This window comes from Nymphaea colorata, chromosome 6, assembly GCF_008831285.2.
Source record: "Nymphaea colorata isolate Beijing-Zhang1983 chromosome 6, ASM883128v2, whole genome shotgun sequence".
Classification (NCBI taxonomy): Eukaryota; Viridiplantae; Streptophyta; class Magnoliopsida; order Nymphaeales; family Nymphaeaceae; genus Nymphaea; species Nymphaea colorata.
In genome coordinates this window covers 9,054,315-9,074,810 of record NC_045143.1, presented here as the reverse complement: position 1 = coordinate 9,074,810, position 20,496 = coordinate 9,054,315, and the positions used below count along the sequence as shown (strand labels likewise).

At 37.9% G+C, this 20,496-nt stretch overlaps 2 protein-coding genes across 2 annotated transcripts; one reads left to right on the top strand and one right to left on the bottom strand.

The window, feature by feature from the left end:
* Positions 1–9,597: 9,597 nt before the first annotated feature.
* LOC116256853 (auxin-induced protein 22D) lies at positions 9,598–11,304 on the top strand. The gene is made up of 4 exons (XM_031633371.2): positions 9,598–10,056; positions 10,281–10,495; positions 10,621–10,711; positions 10,826–11,304. The coding sequence occupies exons 1-4, from the start codon at positions 9,878–9,880 to the stop codon at positions 10,908–10,910; spliced, it is 570 nt and encodes a 189-aa protein (XP_031489231.1). The 5' UTR covers positions 9,598–9,877; the 3' UTR covers positions 10,911–11,304.
* Positions 11,305–16,893: 5,589 nt separating this feature from the next.
* LOC116256298 (pentatricopeptide repeat-containing protein At3g04750, mitochondrial) lies at positions 16,894–19,814 on the bottom strand. Its single transcript, XM_031632627.2, has one exon. The coding sequence runs from the start codon at positions 19,683–19,685 to the stop codon at positions 17,760–17,762; it is 1,926 nt and encodes a 641-aa protein (XP_031488487.1). The 5' UTR covers positions 19,686–19,814; the 3' UTR covers positions 16,894–17,759.
* Between the last annotated feature and the right edge of the window lie 682 nt (positions 19,815–20,496).

The following is a 20,496-nucleotide window of genomic DNA, read 5'->3' as shown; positions in this document are numbered from 1 at the left end:
AAAAAAGAGAGGGTAATCTCATCTTCATCGAGATACCAACGATAACAACAACAGAACGATCCTGTCCACTCGTATATTATAGAGCTTATGAACAGTTTGATCACCATTCGAGCGCTAATAGTAACAGAAAAGAAATAACTGTAGTTCATGAACTTGCCTATGCTTCATGAGATGTCCAAAAAGAGTCCTTATCAGAAGTGATCCTATGACAAAGAAGGCTTGTAAGAAATGATATGTTGGTCATGTGCCTTTGCCTCTCTCTCTCTCTCTTCTCTCTCTCTTCTTATCCTTATGAGGGGACCAAGGAATAATGAAGAAAACCAGAGAAGACTGCATTGATAAATGGCCCCAGTATGCTGGGAGAAGGGTGAAGGGGAGCCCATGCAGGGCGAACGTGCACGCTCTCAACACCAACCATGTCCTTATCTTCATGATTTCAGTCAACAAACTTCTATATGAACGACTTGAATGAGTTGGATTGGCTAGCTGTTCAACATCAATGAGAAAGAGAGAGAGAGCAAACTTCAATAACAAATTGTAAATGGCATGAATGAGTTGGAATAGTAATGAAGAATGGGGTAGAGATAGAAAGAGAAACGAGATAGATATTGTCCATTTTGATCATGTCCATTGAATTCCATTCAAAGTACATTAAATTGTAAGGTTGGATGGTTAGGGCACGGGGCAACATGCCAGCATGAACAGTGGTCCTTGTTGTTGATGTGTCCTCCAAATTAACTACCCAATCCGAACGCAATCTCTCTCTCTCTCTCTCTTTCTATATATATATATATATATATATATATATATATATATATATATATATATATATATATATATATATATATTATAAAGACCCACATAGAATAAACTTGGAAGTGATCAGACTGAATGAGTTGGACCATTTATGGAGCATGAAGGTAAGAGAAGGAGTTAGCTAGCTAGCTAGAGCTAGCTGGTCCAATTCCATTCAACATACAATATCAAAATTTTAGGGTTAGGTAGTTAGGGCATGGGCCGACATGCTCAGTAGCGAGGAACATCTAACAGTGGTCCTTCTTCATGGCTGTGGATGAAGATTATCTTCCAATCAGTCAAATTTTCATGCCCCATGTCCGGCATAATACATACACATACATATATACACAAAACATGGATTTCTCTGACCATTCTGATGCCTCAGTCTATCAATGCATTGCATCGGGCTGCTTGTGTGAGAGATCAGATGGACCGATTTTATATATATATATATACACACACATACTTCTAGTTGTGAGACATTCTTGACCACTGGTTCTTGGTGCCAATGAAGGAAAGACAGATATATTGAGCTTATCTGCTGGTCATATCTCTGCAGTGTGCACGTGTACATGCATGCACTTGCATGTGCACGTGCACGTGCGCCTGCTCCTATGCTGGCACAAATTTGGCCTTACTAGCCCTTTCCATGATTGGTGTAGATGCATGCGCACACGTACCCCGTATGAATACGCGTGTACGTACGTACCACACATAAATGTCCATTTGCACATCTACTTGTGCCTTTGCAAGCTCAAATTAGGTCATTCTATAGAGACACTTTCTAGGGAGTGGAGCCGAGGGGGCTGGCAGGGGCCATGGCCGCAACTGGGTCTTTGAAAAAATGAAACTTTATTAGTTAATGTTTTCAAAAATTTTAATTTGATCCATGCAAACATTTTGAAAAATGTATTTGGGCCTTGTGAAGAATGTCTAGGAGTTTCTTTTGACTAATTTATTTTAAAGTGTTTTTCGTCGATCTATACATTTGGATTTGAATTCCAATGAAGAAAAATCTTTACCATATTTGAATCTGAAGTTCAAATTCTTAATCTGAATCCAAACCATGTTATAAACATTGAGTATGTGATGCTTATTTTAAACCATATCTGATGCAAATCCGAATTTGAATCCACTCAATATTTACTTACATCAAAACCACTTCAACCTGATTAGATGTCATTTCTTATATCTGAATCTGATCTGAATTCTTAATCTGATTCTTAATCGGATGTTAAAACTTTTGCTATATTATATTCTTTTTATGCGGCTCTGCACACACACAGACATGCATGCATGCACACACATACACAGAGTTCATGATTGTGATGACTCTGGACTCCGTACTTATTCGTTCAAAAATGGGAGGAGGAGAATGAAGAGTGGTCCTTTGCTTCCAGGGCAAAGGCGTGTGAAACCTAGCTGTACGTGCATTGATCACCACAGTCAATGGCTCAAATTGGAACATGGACTGTTCCTTCGTCCCATCCTCTTACAACATACTGCCTTCAGTTGCACGTGAGACTGTGACCTAGAGAGAGAAAGCAAGAGGGATCGCGTGTGTGTTTATTGTTGTCAGATGGGTTGGTTTGATTCTGGTTTTATTTGGACAAAGACAGGTTGTTTTCAGACATTGATTGACCAAACCCAGGACCAGTTGTTCAATATTACAACAAAGAAAGCCGGTTGGCAGGCCGGCCGGCCGGCCAATTGATCAGACCGTGGGTTGCCGGAATTTTCACCCGGTCGATGTCGGCCGGGCACAATCCGGTGTGCACAGTTTGAGCTTGGACCAAGTCAGAGTTGAGGGTTTAGTTGGGTCTGAACTAGTTCACATTCAAATATGTTCAAGTCTTGGGGAGAGAATATGCATTGAACTAATGGTGTTGGACCTAACTTAGGGGCGGAGGAAGATGTAAGGTATATGTGGGCAATTGTCCACACGGACTTCAAAAAACTTTTTATTTTTAAATTGAAAATTTTAAGCAAGTTTTCTTGTTTTAGATCATAATCACAAAAACACATTCTTTTCGAAAAAAATGTGCAAAGCGCAAAATTAAATTACCGTTTAAAAAAAACATCAAAAATAAAAATACGTGTTTTAACATGTTTTTTTTTGCATTTTTTTCACTTTTTAAATTTTTTTCATTTTTTAACGTCAAACGGTCTTTTATATATATAATTTTTTATTTGTTGTAAATTTACTTATCTTTTTTATGTTTGTTATTAGTTTCTCACTTATTTTATTTTCTCCTTCTTTTAGTTTTTTTAAATTTTTAAAAATTTGCCGTATTTTTTCTCTGATTTTTTCAAGCTCACCGTATTGTACCCGAGAAAAACCTCGCCGTTGAAAACTTTGAAACAATATTTGTGACTATGGTTTTGATATTAGTTCTTCTTAAAAATTTAAAAGTTTTATACCTAGTGCCTCTTAAGGGAAATTTTCTAGCTCACATGTTGCTTATAGTTGCACTAAAACTAAAAGTGGAACTGTTGAGAGGTAACTTTTGTTGCAAGAGATTCCCCTTCTAATTTTTTAATTAACCCAATGATTAAGCAATGATTAGATTTTTCTTCTTCCCTTAATTAATCACACTTCTTAATTAATTAAAGGTTACCAAGTGGTGGAACATAGAGCATCCCTTTCGCGGTCCATGTGATCTGATTCGACCTGTATTATCAAAATAAATGCGAATCGACCTAATCAGCTGATTCAAATTCACACCCAATTCGATTCTGTTCTTAGCTTAAGAACGCCGTTCGTCAACCTTTAGTTATTTTTAATTATTTAAAAATTTTCTTCATCGTCGACCCAAGGTGCGTAGCGTGGCTGATTGAGGGGACGGGTGCAAGGGGTGAACAACGAGTTCGAGTTCGACTTGTTAAAGCTCGGCTCGTAAACGAGCTCGAGGTGAGTCATTTGCTTAACTAGTCGAGGTCGAGTTCATGAGTCGACTCGTTCAAATAATCGAGTTGAGTTCGAGCTCAACACGTAACTGCCGAGTCGAGTTTGAGCCTTAATCAAGTTTGCCGAGCCTTAATCAAGTCGATATATTCAAACAAGTTTACGAGTTTGTTGAGCCTTAATCGAGTCGAGCTCGAATTCAACACGTAACGATGAACATCAATTTTATTCAAATGAGTTTGTCAAGCCTTAAACGAGTTGAGCTCGGGCTCAACACGTAACGATGAATATAAATTTTATTCCAATGATTTTGTTGAGCCTTAACTGAGTCGAGCTCGAGCTCAACACGTAATTGCCAAGTCGAGCTCAAGCTGCTTCCGTCGAGCTATTCTTGAGCTCGAGGTTTCATTAGTCGGGCTCAGCTCAAGCTAATTGAACTCAAGCTCGAGGCTCCTGTGGCCCCTTAGGTGTACCGTAGCCCACTTATGTTCCAATGCACTTCAAAACTACATCGGTGGGGAAAAAAAGGTGTCCATTAATAACTTTTTCAAATTGTAGGTTGCTAGCGTTCTCCTCACCCAATGAATCTCTTCATCTTTAATTATTTTTATAATTTTTTCTAAAAATTTAACCGATTTACTGAATCGGCAGCCCCGCCCATTTGATTAGTTCACGAACCGATTTTTACAATAGATCCTATATTCCACACACACACACACACACACATAATATATATATATATATATATATATATATATATATATATATATATATATATATATATACTTGGCTGCTACCAACATTAAAGAACCTCATATTGTATCAAATATGGTCTGCCTCAAGACAACATGATCTGCACGATACACGGCAATTAGAAACTAATTAAACAAAGATACTTCTTCTTCTTCTTCTTTTTTTTTTCTTTTTTCTTTTTTTTTTTTCACCTTGGTTTATCTTATTTTCCACGAATCGTGTTCGAGCAATGTTGGTTCTGCGAAAGATGCCAATGATCAGAAAGAAAAATCATTTAAAAATTTGGTGACAAGTCTTTAAAAGTTTGTAGGACAGAGTCTAAAAGCAAAACCAAGTTGAATGATTCCTTTTGTTTGCCATTAGTGCACATAGAAAACTCTCTATTAATCTGCAACCACTTGTGGAGAAAAAAAAAAATTGGAAACTTCTTGGTTTTGTTATTTATTAATTTTAACTTTGTTGGCTAGTTAGGTACCGCTCATATTTCTATGTTATTATTTTAATTTTGCTAGATTTGCCACTGAACCACATGTTTTCTGTGGGATTGCCGGTGGATTCGCCGATGGTTTACGTTGCGATTAAGAGACATCTGTCCCCAAGAAGGTTCCTTATTGTTAAAGAAAGAAGTAAAGAAATAGTGATATTGATACTCATTGATGTTATTAATTCATGAGATTCCTTTGGTGTGCTTCATGGGAGCTTCACAACCTTGCAGAAGAACATGCAGGGAATAAACTAAGGCAGACATACAAAATATGTCCAGAGAATCTTATACCAATATCGTTATAACAATGCTCTCTGCTCACGTTACTTATCCAGAAATTAAGTTTAGAATCTTTAATTAGTCTGTCTCTGCCTCCTCATGTATATTATGAAACTAATCTCTCTCTCTCTCTCTCTCTCTCTCTCTCTCTCTCTTTCTCTCTTTTATATATATATATATATATATATATATATATATATATATATATATATATATATATATATATATATATATATATGATGATTCTGCTCATACAACTCACTCCTGATGTTTCGCCTCAATTCATCATGATTGATGGTTAAAAGAAAAACAATAAGAAAAAAGTAATGACATTTTCATTATATAATATTAATTTACACATTTTTTTTTCTTTGTTTTCTCTCAACCGTCCATTATGATGGATGAAAGGTCCAGATGAGTGAGTTAGGTGGCTCTACTACTATTTATTCACAGACACATATATATATATATATGCTCACTTATGAGGGAAGTTTAAAATCCCTAGTCTGTCTCTATCTTCTCAAGTATAGTTTGAAACTAAAACTTTATCCCGTCTCTCTCAGTGGTTCATCATCAGTTATTGTCAAGAAATTCAGTCTAAAATCTTTAGTCTGTCTCAATCTAAACTAAACTCTCTCTCTCACTCTACTTTGGCTCTAAATTTTCAAAGTTTGGAAATGCCAAAATCATGGATTAATTGCCATCATAACCTTTTCTTTATTTATTTGCAGGATGAATTGATGTTAACTTTGCTTTTGACATGCTTTTTCCTTTTGGGAGAGGTGAAATGATGTTTAGGATAAGCTTCAAGAGCACCACAGGGAGTTGGCAATTAGTCCCTAAAAGGAAGCTTCACAAAAGATCCCTTCACTAAGAACAGATAAGTGGGGAGGAAAGTAAAGTGCAGTTAGGCAAGGTTTTTTTTTTTTTTTTTTAAAAAAAAAAAACTTTATCCTTGCTTAATTAAATGATAGACACTTGCTTTTGAACGATCAAAAGGTTAACTACTTATTACCTGGAAAAGAGGTTCGAAGGCCTCCCCACTGGTCTTAGTTTGTGCTTTCTTTCTGAATGAATGAGAGGTTAACAACCCACTACTCATCAAAGAAGTTTGAAAGCTTCTCCTTTCTCTTGCTTTTGGGATTTTGGGCTGCATTGGTGTCCGTAATATCAACGGTACACCCTTCTAATTAGGTGTCGCGCTCCATCAATTAAAACACATAAACGTAGCACCAATCATAGACATTGTTTTTATATCATTTGCTGAGGGAAAACATCAGCATCCAAACTCATACTTTTATGTCTCAAAGGTTCTGACTTACTTTAAGGTTTAGGTGGACTTACGGTACACCTTTTAACTTGAGTGTCATATTTGCCGCTGCTTATAACCCATAGGGTTAACATGCTAAAACATGACAGTGGCCATGAAATTTGAACCTCAAAACCCTTATATGTGAATCAACTTGCTGCCCAATCGTGTCATGACCCTTAAGGCAACGATTGGTTTTTGCTTGTTCAAATTGGAAGATTTCATTAGGGCGGATTTTGTGTTTTGCCTTTAAAATGTTATTCTAAGTGTGTTTGGCGACAATCAAAACTGGATTTGTGAAAAACCTAATTTTAGTGATTTTTTTTTTAAAGAGAGAAAATAATTTCCTGACTTCCTAGGTTGTTTTGATGGAAAATACCATTTTGGGTATGTTGCCTGAACACATAAATCAAGTTTGAAAATAAATTAGGAAAAGTAGATTTGAACAAAATTGATGTTTATAAAAATACTTTCTTTTTATAGGTGTCATCCAAATGCTATGTGACCTTGATTGTTTTTCCTTTTGTTCCATCAAGCTAATTCTGTCCAAACCATAGTTACAAGTAAATGAATAATACAAGTGCTATAATAAAGAAAATTCCAATGAGAAAATGCTCTCAAACATTAATTTATATTAGCATAGTCAATATGCTTTGGAGATGGGCAATGCCAAGTGACTTTTATCTAAGTCCGATAATTGAATTTTAAAAAGTGAAAATTAAGCATCATAAAATTGCCTACATCCTTAAAAGTATAAAATTAATAAAAATAAAAAACATTAATAATGTATGAAACATGATGATATTCCATTAATCCCTCTTTGTTAATAAACTGTATATACATGTGACAACAAGAACGCAAATTCGGTCGCATATAATATGAACTTTAAGTCTTTTTTTCGGCTATAGACCGTCCAAATTTCAACCAGACTTATAATCCACACGTATTTTGGCTGCACCATATATATTTGTCTCTTATCTACTCACTCACGTTCACATATTTTACATTCTGAATTAATGGCTATTCAAAAAAATAAAAAAAAATTGTGAAAAATATCTAAAATTTACGTAAAATTTAAAAAATGGTTCTCTCTCTCTTTATATATATATATATATATATATATATATATATATATATATATATATATATATGTGGTTCTCTCTCTCTTTCTATCTAGAATCTAGAATTTACCTAAAAATTTAAAAAATGGTTCTCTCTCTCTTTCTATATATATATATATCCATGAGAGTGACCTGAGTGATGTAAAGTTATCCGGTGGTCCTCCGACTGTGTGGTCAAACGGTGCTACAGTCCAACCCAACCAAAAAGGCGTGTATTGAATGCACTTACGTACACTTCTTATCTCCAAAAAGGGAGTAAAAATAAAAAAAATAAAAAAAACCCTGAGTTGCGAAACTCTCAACTTTTCTAATATTTATCTTCAAATCAAATCTGGTTCTCCACAGTATTTTATTTTGTGTTCTCGTCTTCCATGGCTTCTTATTAGAGACAAAGGACCGGTCGTTTCATGGTACTTTTTGTTTTTAAAATATCGAAATATCTTCACATAGAATGAAGCATTCCAATGCACAACGTTCCAGTGGGTCTGCTTTTCTGTGCGCGCGTTAAGATGGCGAGCAAGTGCATGAAACTTTGTGTTTGTACGACACCTTAATATTAATTCTTTTTTAAGGTAAAAATTGGTTTTATATTTAAAATATAGTTTTGACTCTTATCGGCTGAAGATTGCGCAAAAAAATTTATAGTGATTTTTTATTGACAAATAAAAAACATAAATTTGTCGAGGCTACTTATTTGCTTTGTTCATCAAAAATTAATAATACAATGTATTATGAGTGTTTATGTGCACTTCATAGAGCAAATTAATACGTAAGAAATCAAATTCCCAAAATGCAATATTGGTCGCAGTGAGTTTTTTCAGGTTGTGAAAAAAGATATATATATATATATATATATATATATATATATATATATATATATATATATATATATATATATCGACAGTTTAACTATCATATTTTTGACAATCATTAGTGTTTAGTTTTCCATTGTTTTCTCTTCATTATTTATCCAATATGGATCAGTAAGAGAAGAGATGAAAGAGATAAAAGCAATAGTCAGTTGGACAAATTTCTTGGGATTATATATCTCCACAATAACCAGATTCTCACTATAAAAATATTATCACTAGTTCTTCCTGTCTATTTTAACGTAAGATGCTTCATTCATTAAAATAAAAAGAATGACAAAAGGAATCACCAACTCGTATGAAATATGAATAATATTCGTGTTTTAAAACATATATATATATATAAAATTAATTCCTACACATACATATATGTATGAATATTAAAAAGTTTTTGTCACGCAAAGCATCCTAAATCGTTACTATTGGTGCATCATATACTGTCGGCATTGGTGGTTTAGTGACTATCTTTAACCGACAATCTTTTTTTTTTTAGCTCCCATCTTAGATATACCCACATATATATATATATACATGCACACATAGGTGCATGCACACCAACATACACACACATAAATAAATAATATATATATATTGTATATGAGTGTTTAATTAAGCTTAATTAGGTTGGTCGGAGATGCAACATCAATAATAAATGGTATTAAAAGGTGAGGTTCCCCAAGTTGCGACGATGTCAAAATTGCGAAATGACACGCTCACATCCGCGTGTGGCACACGCAGGACAAGCCAACCCTCTCTCTAAGCCCCACATGCATTACGCGGGGCCCACCAGAGCCAACACCCCCACGCGGGCTGTCGGCCTCGACTGGGACGACCTGACCGCCTCCCCCCACCCAGCGAATCTCAGCCGTCCACGTTACCGCCGGTCAGAAATGCGTACGGCCCCGATCGGCCCACAGTAAAGCTTGTGGAGATGCGTCCCCGACGAAGTCCACGTCAGGGCCGACACCCTCCGCGGGAAGCCCAGCTGGTGGTGGGCCCCACCTGTTCTCTGGGTGCCTGTCAGCCGCTTTAATGCCGCTGGGACCCACAGTCCCCTCGCTCTGCCCCTGCGTCTTCCTGGTTCCTTCTCTTCTTATAAAACTTCGTCGTGGCCTTCGTCCTCTGGCACTAGAGGAGGAGCCCGACATCGTCTCAGGTCTCTCGCATCACCGGAAAAAGGATCTGCTTGCCGGAATCTGTTGTAGGGCAGCCTTTCTTCGTCTCTATTTGGCCGGAACCTGGACCGGAGATATAGTCTGTCGCTTCTTTGACGCTGGTTGGGCTGTTCGTGGTCGCGGGAGATTCGTCTGTGATAATACAAGGGGTGGGCGTGAAGGTGCGCAGGAGTGCGAGCGAGAAATGGAAAATCCGGCGAAGTATGACTGTGATCTCAACCTGGAAGCCACGGAGCTCAGGCTGGGGTTGCCCGGATGCGAGTCCACCGAGAAGACGGCTCCGGTGGGGCAGCTGAAGGGTAATAAGAGATCTGCTGCCGACGCTGCTGCCTCCGCTGACGGGGAAACCGCGCCGGCTGCCAAGTAAGTCATCTGCTCATCTTACATGCTTGCCATGCCGGAAAGAGGAAGAATTCCGACGAGATTGAGCAATATTGCACAAATATGGCCAAGTTCGCGCACTTGGTCATATTCTGTTTGATATTCGTTTAAACTCGTTCCTCTTTTTTCTACTTCAATTTCCCAATTTTTTCCTAGTTCGTATGGATCGAAGACTGATCGTGGCCGTGGAAACGATGAATTTACAGGGCACAGGTGGTAGGTTGGCCGCCAATTAGATCTTTTAGGAAGAACAACCTGCACACTTCGAGCATCTCAAAGAAGGAGGAGGAGGCATCAGGGATGTATGTCAAAGTGAGCATGGACGGGGCTCCCTACTTGAGGAAGATTGATCTCAAAACATACAGTGACTATCAAGATCTTCTCAAGGCCCTGAATAAAATGTTCAGCTGCTTCACCAAGGGTATGTCCCAAATCTACTGTCATACTAAATTTTGTGTATTATCCTTAGTGATTAGATAAAGTTTCTTTGTTGCTTGCAAATTTTGAAATGGTTACTGATCTGGGGTTCTTGCTCGAAATTATCAGGTGACCTTGCAAGCAAGGATGCCTCAGATTATGTGCCCACTTATGAGGATAAAGATGGTGACTGGATGTTGGTTGGAGATGTCCCTTGGGAGTAAGTCCTCTCTCTCTCTCTCTCTCTCTCTCTCTCTGTCTCTCTCTGTGGATCTATCTCTGTGTTAGCTTCCTCTTTCATGAACTGATGTGATTTTGGTCTTTTATTGTTCAGGATGTTCATCTCTTCATGCAAGAGGTTGAGGATCATGAAAGGATCAGAGGCCAGGGGCTTGAACGCAGGTGGCTCCAACGTCTGAACGAGAAGAAGAAGTTGGTTGTTTGATCTTAAGCAATCTGTGACATTCAGCGGCATCATCAAAGGAGATTTATGGACTTGGAGATGGAACTTAGTAGCCCGCTTCTGCGGATCGGAGCCGACGAGAACCAAGATGCAAGGATGGGGACTGAAGATGGGTTTAATTGTTGTAATTTTAGTCTGTAAAGTCTTGACAGCAGGAGACATGAACAGGGGCATTTGAGCTCCTTGTTCATACTGCGATGTGAATGATCTAACTGTGGAAGGAAAGAACATATGAAGATGTTTCTTGTAACTCAATTGTATAGAGACTAACAATTTTCTCCTCATAATTCTTCTTTGTGTTTGAAAAAACTTTTGAAATATGTCAAACTTTCAGTCTCTCGGTTGTTGAATTTTGAACTCTCATCTTGAGCTCAGAATCCAATTTTTTCTTGTTATCAGTTTATTGGCAAGTGTAAAAGCTCGTTTACCTGATACTTCCCATCGGTTCTGCAAATCCCATCACCATTTTACTGTATTATTGTTTCAAAGTTTGCTCCTCTGCTTCTGTGCCATGGGGATCCCCTCTGTTACTGGTAGCCAAGGATCATCTTCTTGCTGATTGTGTTATTGCCTCTCCATTCGTGATATTGATCTAAAATTTCATCAAACTGGTGAGATTAAAGTTGACGAAGAATTTTAAATAAAAGCAGGTAGCTTCAATCGGTGAAAAGCTTGATCAACAGAGCGTAAAGAAGAAGAAATCAGGACTTCCGGCTTCCCCCTTCATTTACTGTTATGATCTATCTGTGTGCTGGAGTTATGACGTGCAAGTTAAACTTCTAAGGTAAAAGAAAAATATCCCCTTACTGGAGACCTTCTAATATACGTCCCCTATAAGTATTCTCCTGTATAATCTTTTTTTTTTTTTTTTATGAATTTAACAAATGTAAATATTTTAAAAAAATTAAAGATATACATCAACTTTATATCATACTATTGATTTGCCTAACCTAAGGTGGCATTTGATTATTTATGATTTGAACATAACATGCTTATATTAAAGATTTATTGACGGGGGTGAAAGCCAGAAATTTATAGTAAAAGAGCACTGTTAATAAATTTTAAGGAACATCAATATGTAACTGAGACAAATTGTCCTTGGGTGTCAAAATGCCCACACGATGCGCACACCTGCATCTGCCCCTTTTTATACTAATAATCAAAGCTAAGATCTACACTTAAAATCTTTATTTTATTTTCCTGCATTGAAAAAAAATCTGCTTTGAATCTCATATTCACTAATTTGAAAACAAACAGCAGATTTCAGATTCACATTTGAATACAAAAACCGTAAATCTGTGGTCTGACAGAAAGGAATTAAGGTTGCGTTTGATTCCTAGAGATCTCAGATTCGAGAGATTTGAAATCCATGATAACTGAAATCCGTAGTTTTATCAAACGACAGATTCCAGCATCCACCCCTAAAGTGGATCTCAAATCCATGATATAATGTCAAAATCATGAATTTTGAGGAGGTTCGGACTTCAAATCCAAGCGGCGGTGCTTAGATAACCTTTAGCTTTGGGTGAATAATGGAAAGTTACTGATCCATCTCCATCCTCACTTATTGTACATGAGGAAAGACTGCGATCATAAGCCACACGTCCAGGCAGTGGACCAAAAGGCGCCACGTCGTCCATAAGCCCGTTTGGAGAAAGTCGCCAATCTAAGCTAAAATCCAACTTTTCAGGCCATGAAAGTGGGAAAAGTTCATACCTACTCAGCACTTGCGTGGAAAAATTTTCCATGAGAAAACCGCTCCCTACTCCAGTCGACAACATATTCAACTCATGTGAGGACAACTTGTATGGATTTGAGTTCACAAAATTGGCCAATTTTGAGCCAAGATTCATCCTTAAAATTGATTCTAAGAGATTTTTTTTTTTCAATTTTCCCATCACAAAAAACGTATTCTTTTAGAAACCTTTTCTTCGGGGCTTTTTTTAGGGTTTTCCAAGCACCATGTTTGTGTCTCAGTCATAAAATCTACACTAACCAAATGTTGCCAACCTTGGTCCATCCGATATAAGCTCCAACAGCTTGGGCTGTCAATATATCCTATTTAAATCGAATATCTGACCGAATCATTATAAAAAAAATTAATATTCAATTAAGAAATCAGATGATTTAGACTCAAATATACATAAACATCCGATCAGATTCATATTCAGATTCAGACCGGATGTGCTTTTAAATAAATGTCTTGTGTCCAGTGCTCTTGCATTTGGAAAACAGGACAGATTCGGTTCAAAATCTGGATTCGAATATGAATGTAAAAATCAAATTTCTATAGTAAAATTAGACTTCAGATTCGAATATTATCTTTCTTTGTTTGTAGTGAATCCGAATATGTAAATATCCACAAAAGCCTGCAAATAAGGGTATGTCTGATTTGAAACATCCATCATAAATTTTAAAATTTTGCATACTTTTATAAGGATTCATGAATTAAACTTTTGTGCAAGAATAGAAAAGCAGGCCGACCATATGGGCCGGCAGAATGTGAAAACCCAGGCTGACAACACCGGCGGCCTAACTAGCTACTGATTACGTAGTTGCTAGTCAGCATGATCCTGTGGTCAGTGATGGTGTGCTCCTCTAAGAAGAGTTTGAAACACTGCATGGAAGGAGAGGCTGGAGTTGAGACAAGCCAGCTTATTGTCTGATCCTTGTTAGGCCAGGCAGCCCATGAACTCAGGCTGGCTCTATCATACTATTATCGTGGGTCAACATCGAGTCGGGTACCCGTCGGCCTCCTGGCAATCCGCACCGTTTCGGGTTAGGAAATTGAGGGAGTCTCCGAGCGAAACTAGTCAATCTCCGGTAGACCAACCCTGGATAGCCGGATAGAGATCAAGACACAAATCAGGCTGAGCGGTTCGACTCTAGAATGCGACTGGTCTCGGCTTGAATTGGCTTGATTAGGGTTTCAATTTCAAACCCAGTTTCAATTGGGGTCCACTTGTCCCCTGAACTTTCAGTTCAGCCTTTCTCTCTTAGAAAATCTTATAGAGATATACCAATTTAATTTGAATTCATGTTCAAAGGAACTCATTGTATCAATATGGGTGAGTGGGGTTTGACTTACTGTTTGAAGAAGGCCGAAGTCCTCACCCAACCTTTTATTACCCAGACTACAGGGCTTGTTTTGGTGCCTCGAGATGCTATCCCAATTGCACTTCAACTTGCACATCAGTAGTCTTTCGTTTACAGTTGGTACATCGGGGATTTGAAATGAAAACTAGTCGCCTACCAGCCATTGTTTGATCCCGTTGTGCCAACTCCTTTGGAGATCATCATGTAGACATCACAATCATTTTATATTTCTGAAATGGATGGTAACCTTTTTCATTAACATTGATTCATGAAACTGGTGAAATTCTAAGTTTAGCCCTTTGATTAGTTTAAAATATTTCTGCTAGTTATGTCCATGAACCATGTAAGTAACTGAGGAAAGAGTGCGCGTTGTCTTCCTTTTACAAGTAGATTTTGTGGAAATATACACTTCTCCAGTTCCGTGAGAATTGTCACCTTGTCGTATCTATCCTTGCGCGACGATCTGAGGCAAATTTCTTCGCCAGTCAGTTATAATTATTGACTTGAATTATATTTAAATTTCCTAAATTAACCATGCATTATTTATTTTAGTCACAGAACTTGGGTTTATCTTATGCATTACAAATTTGAAGCGTTAATATTGTTTGACATTTTAATTCTAGTTCAGCTCTAACACAATTTTAAACTCAAGTTTTAAATGTTAAATTTGATCAGAATAATGGAATAATTAATTTTTTCATTGAAATGATTTCATAGATGGCTCAAAAGAGAACAAATCAGCAGCATTTAACTCTCTAACAAAGTGGTGTAGTTGAACGCACACGCAGAGATTTGCTTAATTTTGCTAGTGCCTTGAGATTTTCAAGCGATACCTATAAAATTTTGGGGAGAACACGTATTGACTACTGTGTATCTTATAAATCGGCTCCAATCTCAATCACATAATGGAAAAACTTCATATGAAATTTTATACAATAAAAATTCCAAAGTATAGTCATTTGAGATTGTTTAGGTGCCCTTGTTATATATGCTCACTATATACATGCTTTCTGCTCATTTGATTCATGTTGCAACTTTCTCATGGATATATAATTGAATGCAAACATAGAAATTTTTCTTAATTTTGTTGTGCAACGAGATTTCAAGTGAGATTACCCATGAAATTTTGGGTAAGATGCATATTGGCCACCAAATATCTCACAAATCGGCTCCGCTCTCAATTACATAATAGACAAATACCATACAAAATGTTATGCAATAAAATTCCAAAATATAATCATTTAGAAGTGTTTGGGGAGTTTTATTATGCCGACAATAAACATATTTCATTAGACATGGATTTTATGTTCTTGATAATAATGTCTTATTTACAAGCTACGATGTAATGTTTTATGAAAATGAATTCCCTTTCCAATTTTTTCGTGATGTCAATGACAATTGTTTCCCATTCCTTCATCAGACTCAATTGAAGTAGAAATTCCATACCAACACAAGGATGGTTTCTCTACTGTTTCTCCTAATACCATGATAATATGCTAGTTTTCCATGCCATCATCTTTCTGATGCAAATTGGACTTCATACAATTGAAAGGTTGCTTATTCCTTATTTTCATAGAAAATAGGTGATCCTTGCACTTTGATCTTAATTTTATTTTTTATATCATATTTGTTGCCAGTGATATATAGTTCCTCAAAGCTAATATTGATAGTCTACTGCAATTCAAAGATCTTGGAGCACTCAAATAGTTCATCGCTATTTATCTCAATGCAAATGCATACTTGATAGGATTGACCAAGTTGAATATCTTGGTGTTCCCATTTCATGTTCCAATGGAGACACTTCACAAGCTTACCAATGACCATGGTTGTGCCTCCTTGGAAAACTTGGTGTACTCTCTTAGCCAATTCATGTGCAATCTGCAGCAACCTCACATGGAAGCAGCCTTTCAGCTGATTTTATATCTCAAATGTACTGTCGATGGAAAATTAGATTCGGCACCATGTTTCCAAACTTACATCCTTTGATTGTTATCCATGTTTCCATTGATATCTTTGCATTGCTGTATGTAATTTTTTTGTTTGTTATACATATGTATAATGCATTGTTGCTCATTGTATATCACATAAAGCACTCAAGCAGAATTCAATCGCCCTTGTGCTCTGATTTTTATACCATTGATTCATCTTAATTTGCATCTTTTATGGACTTGGAGATGTTGCCTCAATGTGAAGACCTCAAATTGAGCTATGTCTTGAGAGTTATGCCAGATTTTCTATGGAAATTATGAGCTTACAGAAGGCCCTGAACATGCAATGCGATAGAGTAACACCCATCATGAGTCCTTGACTGAGAACACAACTCTGTTGATCTCAAGCTCGACCTTGTGCTACATTCAGTTCATGCATCTCAACTAAACTTTGCTGGTTTAGAAACTTGGCTACAATGCTGTCTCCCCCATCAGGTTGAGACACAGTTCTGATGAGGATGAACTCCTGGGGATGGGAGTCGCTAAAGATAGCCAGCTTTGTTGGACGAAGTTAGAAGTGGGAGAGATTTTAATGGGAAAAAGACAGATTGAAGCTTATATTGGTATTCAGGAGTAGCAGCAGAGTTTCTGCTTCTAACACATGAAAACTCTCTCCAGCGGCTAAGAGACATCTGCTGCAATCTGAGACCTTGTCAATGATGAGTGATCTAGACATTTGAGTTTTGAATCAGATCAACACCGACTGCACTGAATAAGCTTGTTGTTTCTGGACAGCAAATACACATTTCTGGACAGGAAATACACATTTGCTTTCTGGGAAATATTCAGAAGCACATTTAAGGATTGGCGTTAAATAAAGCACACATACACCGAACTTTTGGACATTCGTGAAAATACAATAAACTTTTTCCATGGTTAATTAAAAAAATTCACAAGATTATTTCTGTCAAATTATTTTTAATCGGAAAAAAAATTAATGTGTTTTTGGTTGTCCTCAATTTTCTGAAAATTTTCATTGTATGGCCAAGATATGAGGGGCACACTCTTAACGAAGGGGTGTTGGGGAATACAATGGGGGTCACATGTACAGACTACAGAGGTGAACAGAACAAAAATGTGCCTTCAGAATTGGCTCTACAGTTGGATTTTGTTCATAAACATGCGGTGGCTACCATGCACTCAACTCTGTAAAGTCATATAGGAGTTCTTTTCTGCTGAACATCTTGGTGCAGTCCACTGAAGGTGTATGTACATATTGGTACTTAGAAAGTCCATTCTCCAGCTTGATCTTTCCACAGGCGCAATACTTTGTCAATCCTGCTGTTATTCAATTTCTTCTAAAAGGATAACTAACTCTTACGTAGTTTACACAGAGGAAACGTTGAAGTAATGGACGTCCCAAGTAAACTACTCATTAGGGCTAAAGCTGAGACCAGTGGATTACTTACGTAGCAGCTTAGATGATTAGCTCGTTTCAGCATTCACAGCTATCTGCAGTTTATGCATTGCCTGAAATAATGGCTTCGAGAGCAAATGAGAGGCAGAATTCAAGAAAATAAACAAAGGCAACTTCCACCTCCTCCCTCATATAGCTTTATAGCGGTGTCCACTGGCTAAGTCTCCAGGTGAGTAATAAATGGCTTCCTCAGTTCTCTATATCCAAATATCTGATAAGACCCTTCAAACGTGACGATGAAAGAATTATTTTTTATGAACAGTGCTTTATTTTCTAGAATCTTTGTAGTTGTTTACTTTGCAAATCATGTAAAGTTGTTTAGTACTTTCATTTCATTGTTCATGTTGTGAATGAGAGAGTATATCTCGGACCACCTGGGATGAGCTTTGTCTGCCGAAACAAACTGATGAAAAACTCCATTGACAACAACAGCACTCTGGCCAGCTACCTTTCTTACTCCTCTGTTTTCCATCGTCCGCCTAACATCGTCTGCATCTCTCCACCTTCCTAGAGAAGCATAAATATTTGACAAAATAATATACCCACCATCTTCCTCAGGCTCAATTTTGAGTAGCTCTCTGGATGCAATCTCAGCTATTTCCACATTTTGGTGAACTCTACATGCATTGAGCATGGCCCCCCAAATGGACCTGGTTGGTTTCATGGACATCCTTTCAATCAAGTCTTTTGCTTCCATTAGTTTCCCTGCTCGTCCTAATAAATCAATCACGCAACCATAGTGTTCAGCACATGGTTCAATTCCGTATATTTGTTTCATACTGTGAAAAATAGTCAAACCTTCCTCCACCATTCCACAATGACTGCAAGCTGAAAGTACACCTGTAAAAGTCACATGGTTAGGCTGAATTTCTTTAGCCTGCATCATTCTAAATAATTCAAGAGCTTTCGTTCCATGACCATGCAAAGCTAACCCTGAAATCATGGCTGACCAAACTGATACATCTCTTTCTTGCACCTCCTCAAACACGGAAAGAGCCTTCTCGACGCTCCCACATTTAGAGTACATGTCAACAAGTGCCGATCCCAAGAATGCGTCCAATTTTATTCTAGCTTCCGCAACCAAACCATGAACCCACTTTGCCTTGTCCAAATTACCTGTCATCCCAATTACAGACGCTAAACTCATTATTGTTCTCCCATCTGGTTTCACCTTGTGAGATTGCATTTCCTCAAATAGATTCACAACAGCAACCATGTCCCCTTTCTGCGCATAGCCATCGATAATTGAGTTCCAGGTGACAGAATCTCTAATGGGTATCTCATCAAACAACCTCTTGGCCATTTGCAATTTTCCGAATTTGGCATAACCTGAAAGTAGTATATTCCATGAAACAGCATCCCTTCCAACTGCAAGTACATCGAAGACCTTTCTTGCATAATCCAATTCCTTGCACTTCACGTACATATCAAGAAGCGCGTTTCCAAGAATACAATTCCCAGAAACACCTCCCATTTTGATAATTCTTGTATGAATTGAACGACCGCTGTGAAACATCCCGATCTTTGCACAGGCACCAAGAGCACCCACCATGGTAAATTTGTCAGGCACAACGCCTTCGGAGCACATGTCCTGGAAGAGCTTCAGACCTTCACGGCCACATCCAGCCTTGACATAACCCCAAATCAAGGAGTTCCACGAAACAGCATCTCTCTGAGACATTTTATCGAACACTTTCCTCCCAAGCGCCAATGCTCCATTTTCCATATAAATCTTAACAAGTGAGTTCTGCAAATAACTGTACGATGACAGCCCACTAATTACAGCTTGCTGGTGAACCTGTTGAACGTCTGTTAGACACCTACAAGCCCTAAGAAGGTGATTCAGAGTGTGCTTATCCGGCGAAACAGCCGATTTCAGCATCCTTTTATAAAGGCAGATACACCTACGCTTGTGAATTGATGCAAGTGCAGCAATCATAGTGTTGAACATGAAGAGATTCGGTTGGAATTCAAAGTGGTGGAAGAGGGCGAGTGACAGATCAAGGTTCTCGCGATGGGAGATCGCAGAGAAGTAGAGGAGCCTGCTCATGGGGAAGGTCTGTTCAGTGAGGTGAAGCCTCACCATGTGCGCCAGTATCTCTTTGAACTGCCTCCTTGTTTTGCACTTCTCCAGCATAACAAGAGTTGGATGGTTGAGGTCCAGTGAGGTTGTTGGGTCCCAGTTGCTGCCATGGCCATGGCTGGTTGACGCTTCCATGGCCGTACGCATGCATGAACTTGTTTACCAGATAGCTAAGCTGCAAGTCTGCAACAGAGAAAAAGTTGGCAGGCCGTTAAAACTGGTAAAGCCGCCTTCAAGTTCGTGAAGATCAAGTGACAAAATTATGTGCCCGTTGGAACGTTTGCGCAAAAAGGAGGGGAAGAATTCGCGTGGTCCTGAGCATTACCAAGTCAAATGACGTTTTGAACAGGGGCATGGAACTCTTTTAAGAAAATTTCTACTTACTGGTCCTCGGTTTACATATAATCTTAAACAAGAGCCTCTTCTCTTTTTCTTTTTTTTCTTTTCTTTTTTTCTTTTTTTGGATACAAGCCTTGCTTCTTGCTGACTACAGTCTAAAACGGTCTCATGTGATGTCGAACATGTAAAAGTTTTTAATTCCAACAATATCTTCTCAGTTAAAAATTTTCTGCATTATTAGCTTTTTAGCTTTGTTTCTAACACGCTGAGGATGTCTACGGCTAAGTTCTTATTGGGAAAGGGAAGATCATAATGATAATTGCCATCTAATTTCTTAGGACATGTATATGTAGGAGGAAAAGCGAGGGCCAACTTCGAGAACATTCACAATCTAAGCAGAGAAAGTTGATGGCCTTGCTATTAAAGCCTGCCAAAGTGATCTGCCATGTTCTAAGTTCTTAAATAAAAAGTATCTCCAAACTCATATCTTATAGCTCCTCCAGTCCTTAAAAAAAAACTTTCTTGGATCTTCAAGGGAATTAAATGGGGTTGGGAGGAGATTATGGACCACATCTTACAATCCATTAGTGAAGGAAGCATCAAATTCTGGTGCAATAAT

Bases quoted from the DNA above. Each gene is read 5' to 3' on its own strand.
- LOC116256853 (XM_031633371.2), top strand. From the start codon at position 9,878: ATGGAAAATCCGGCGAAGTATGACTGTGATCTCAACCTGGAAGCCACG. The intron at 10,496-10,620 runs GTATGTCCCAAA...CGAAATTATCAG, and splicing joins GTTCAGCTGCTTCACCAAGG to GTGACCTTGCAAGCAAGGAT. The intron at 10,712-10,825 runs GTAAGTCCTCTC...TTTATTGTTCAG, and splicing joins GTTGGAGATGTCCCTTGGGA to GATGTTCATCTCTTCATGCA.
- LOC116256298 (XM_031632627.2), bottom strand. From the start codon at position 19,685: ATGCGTACGGCCATGGAAGCGTCAACCAGCCATGGCCATGGCAGCAAC.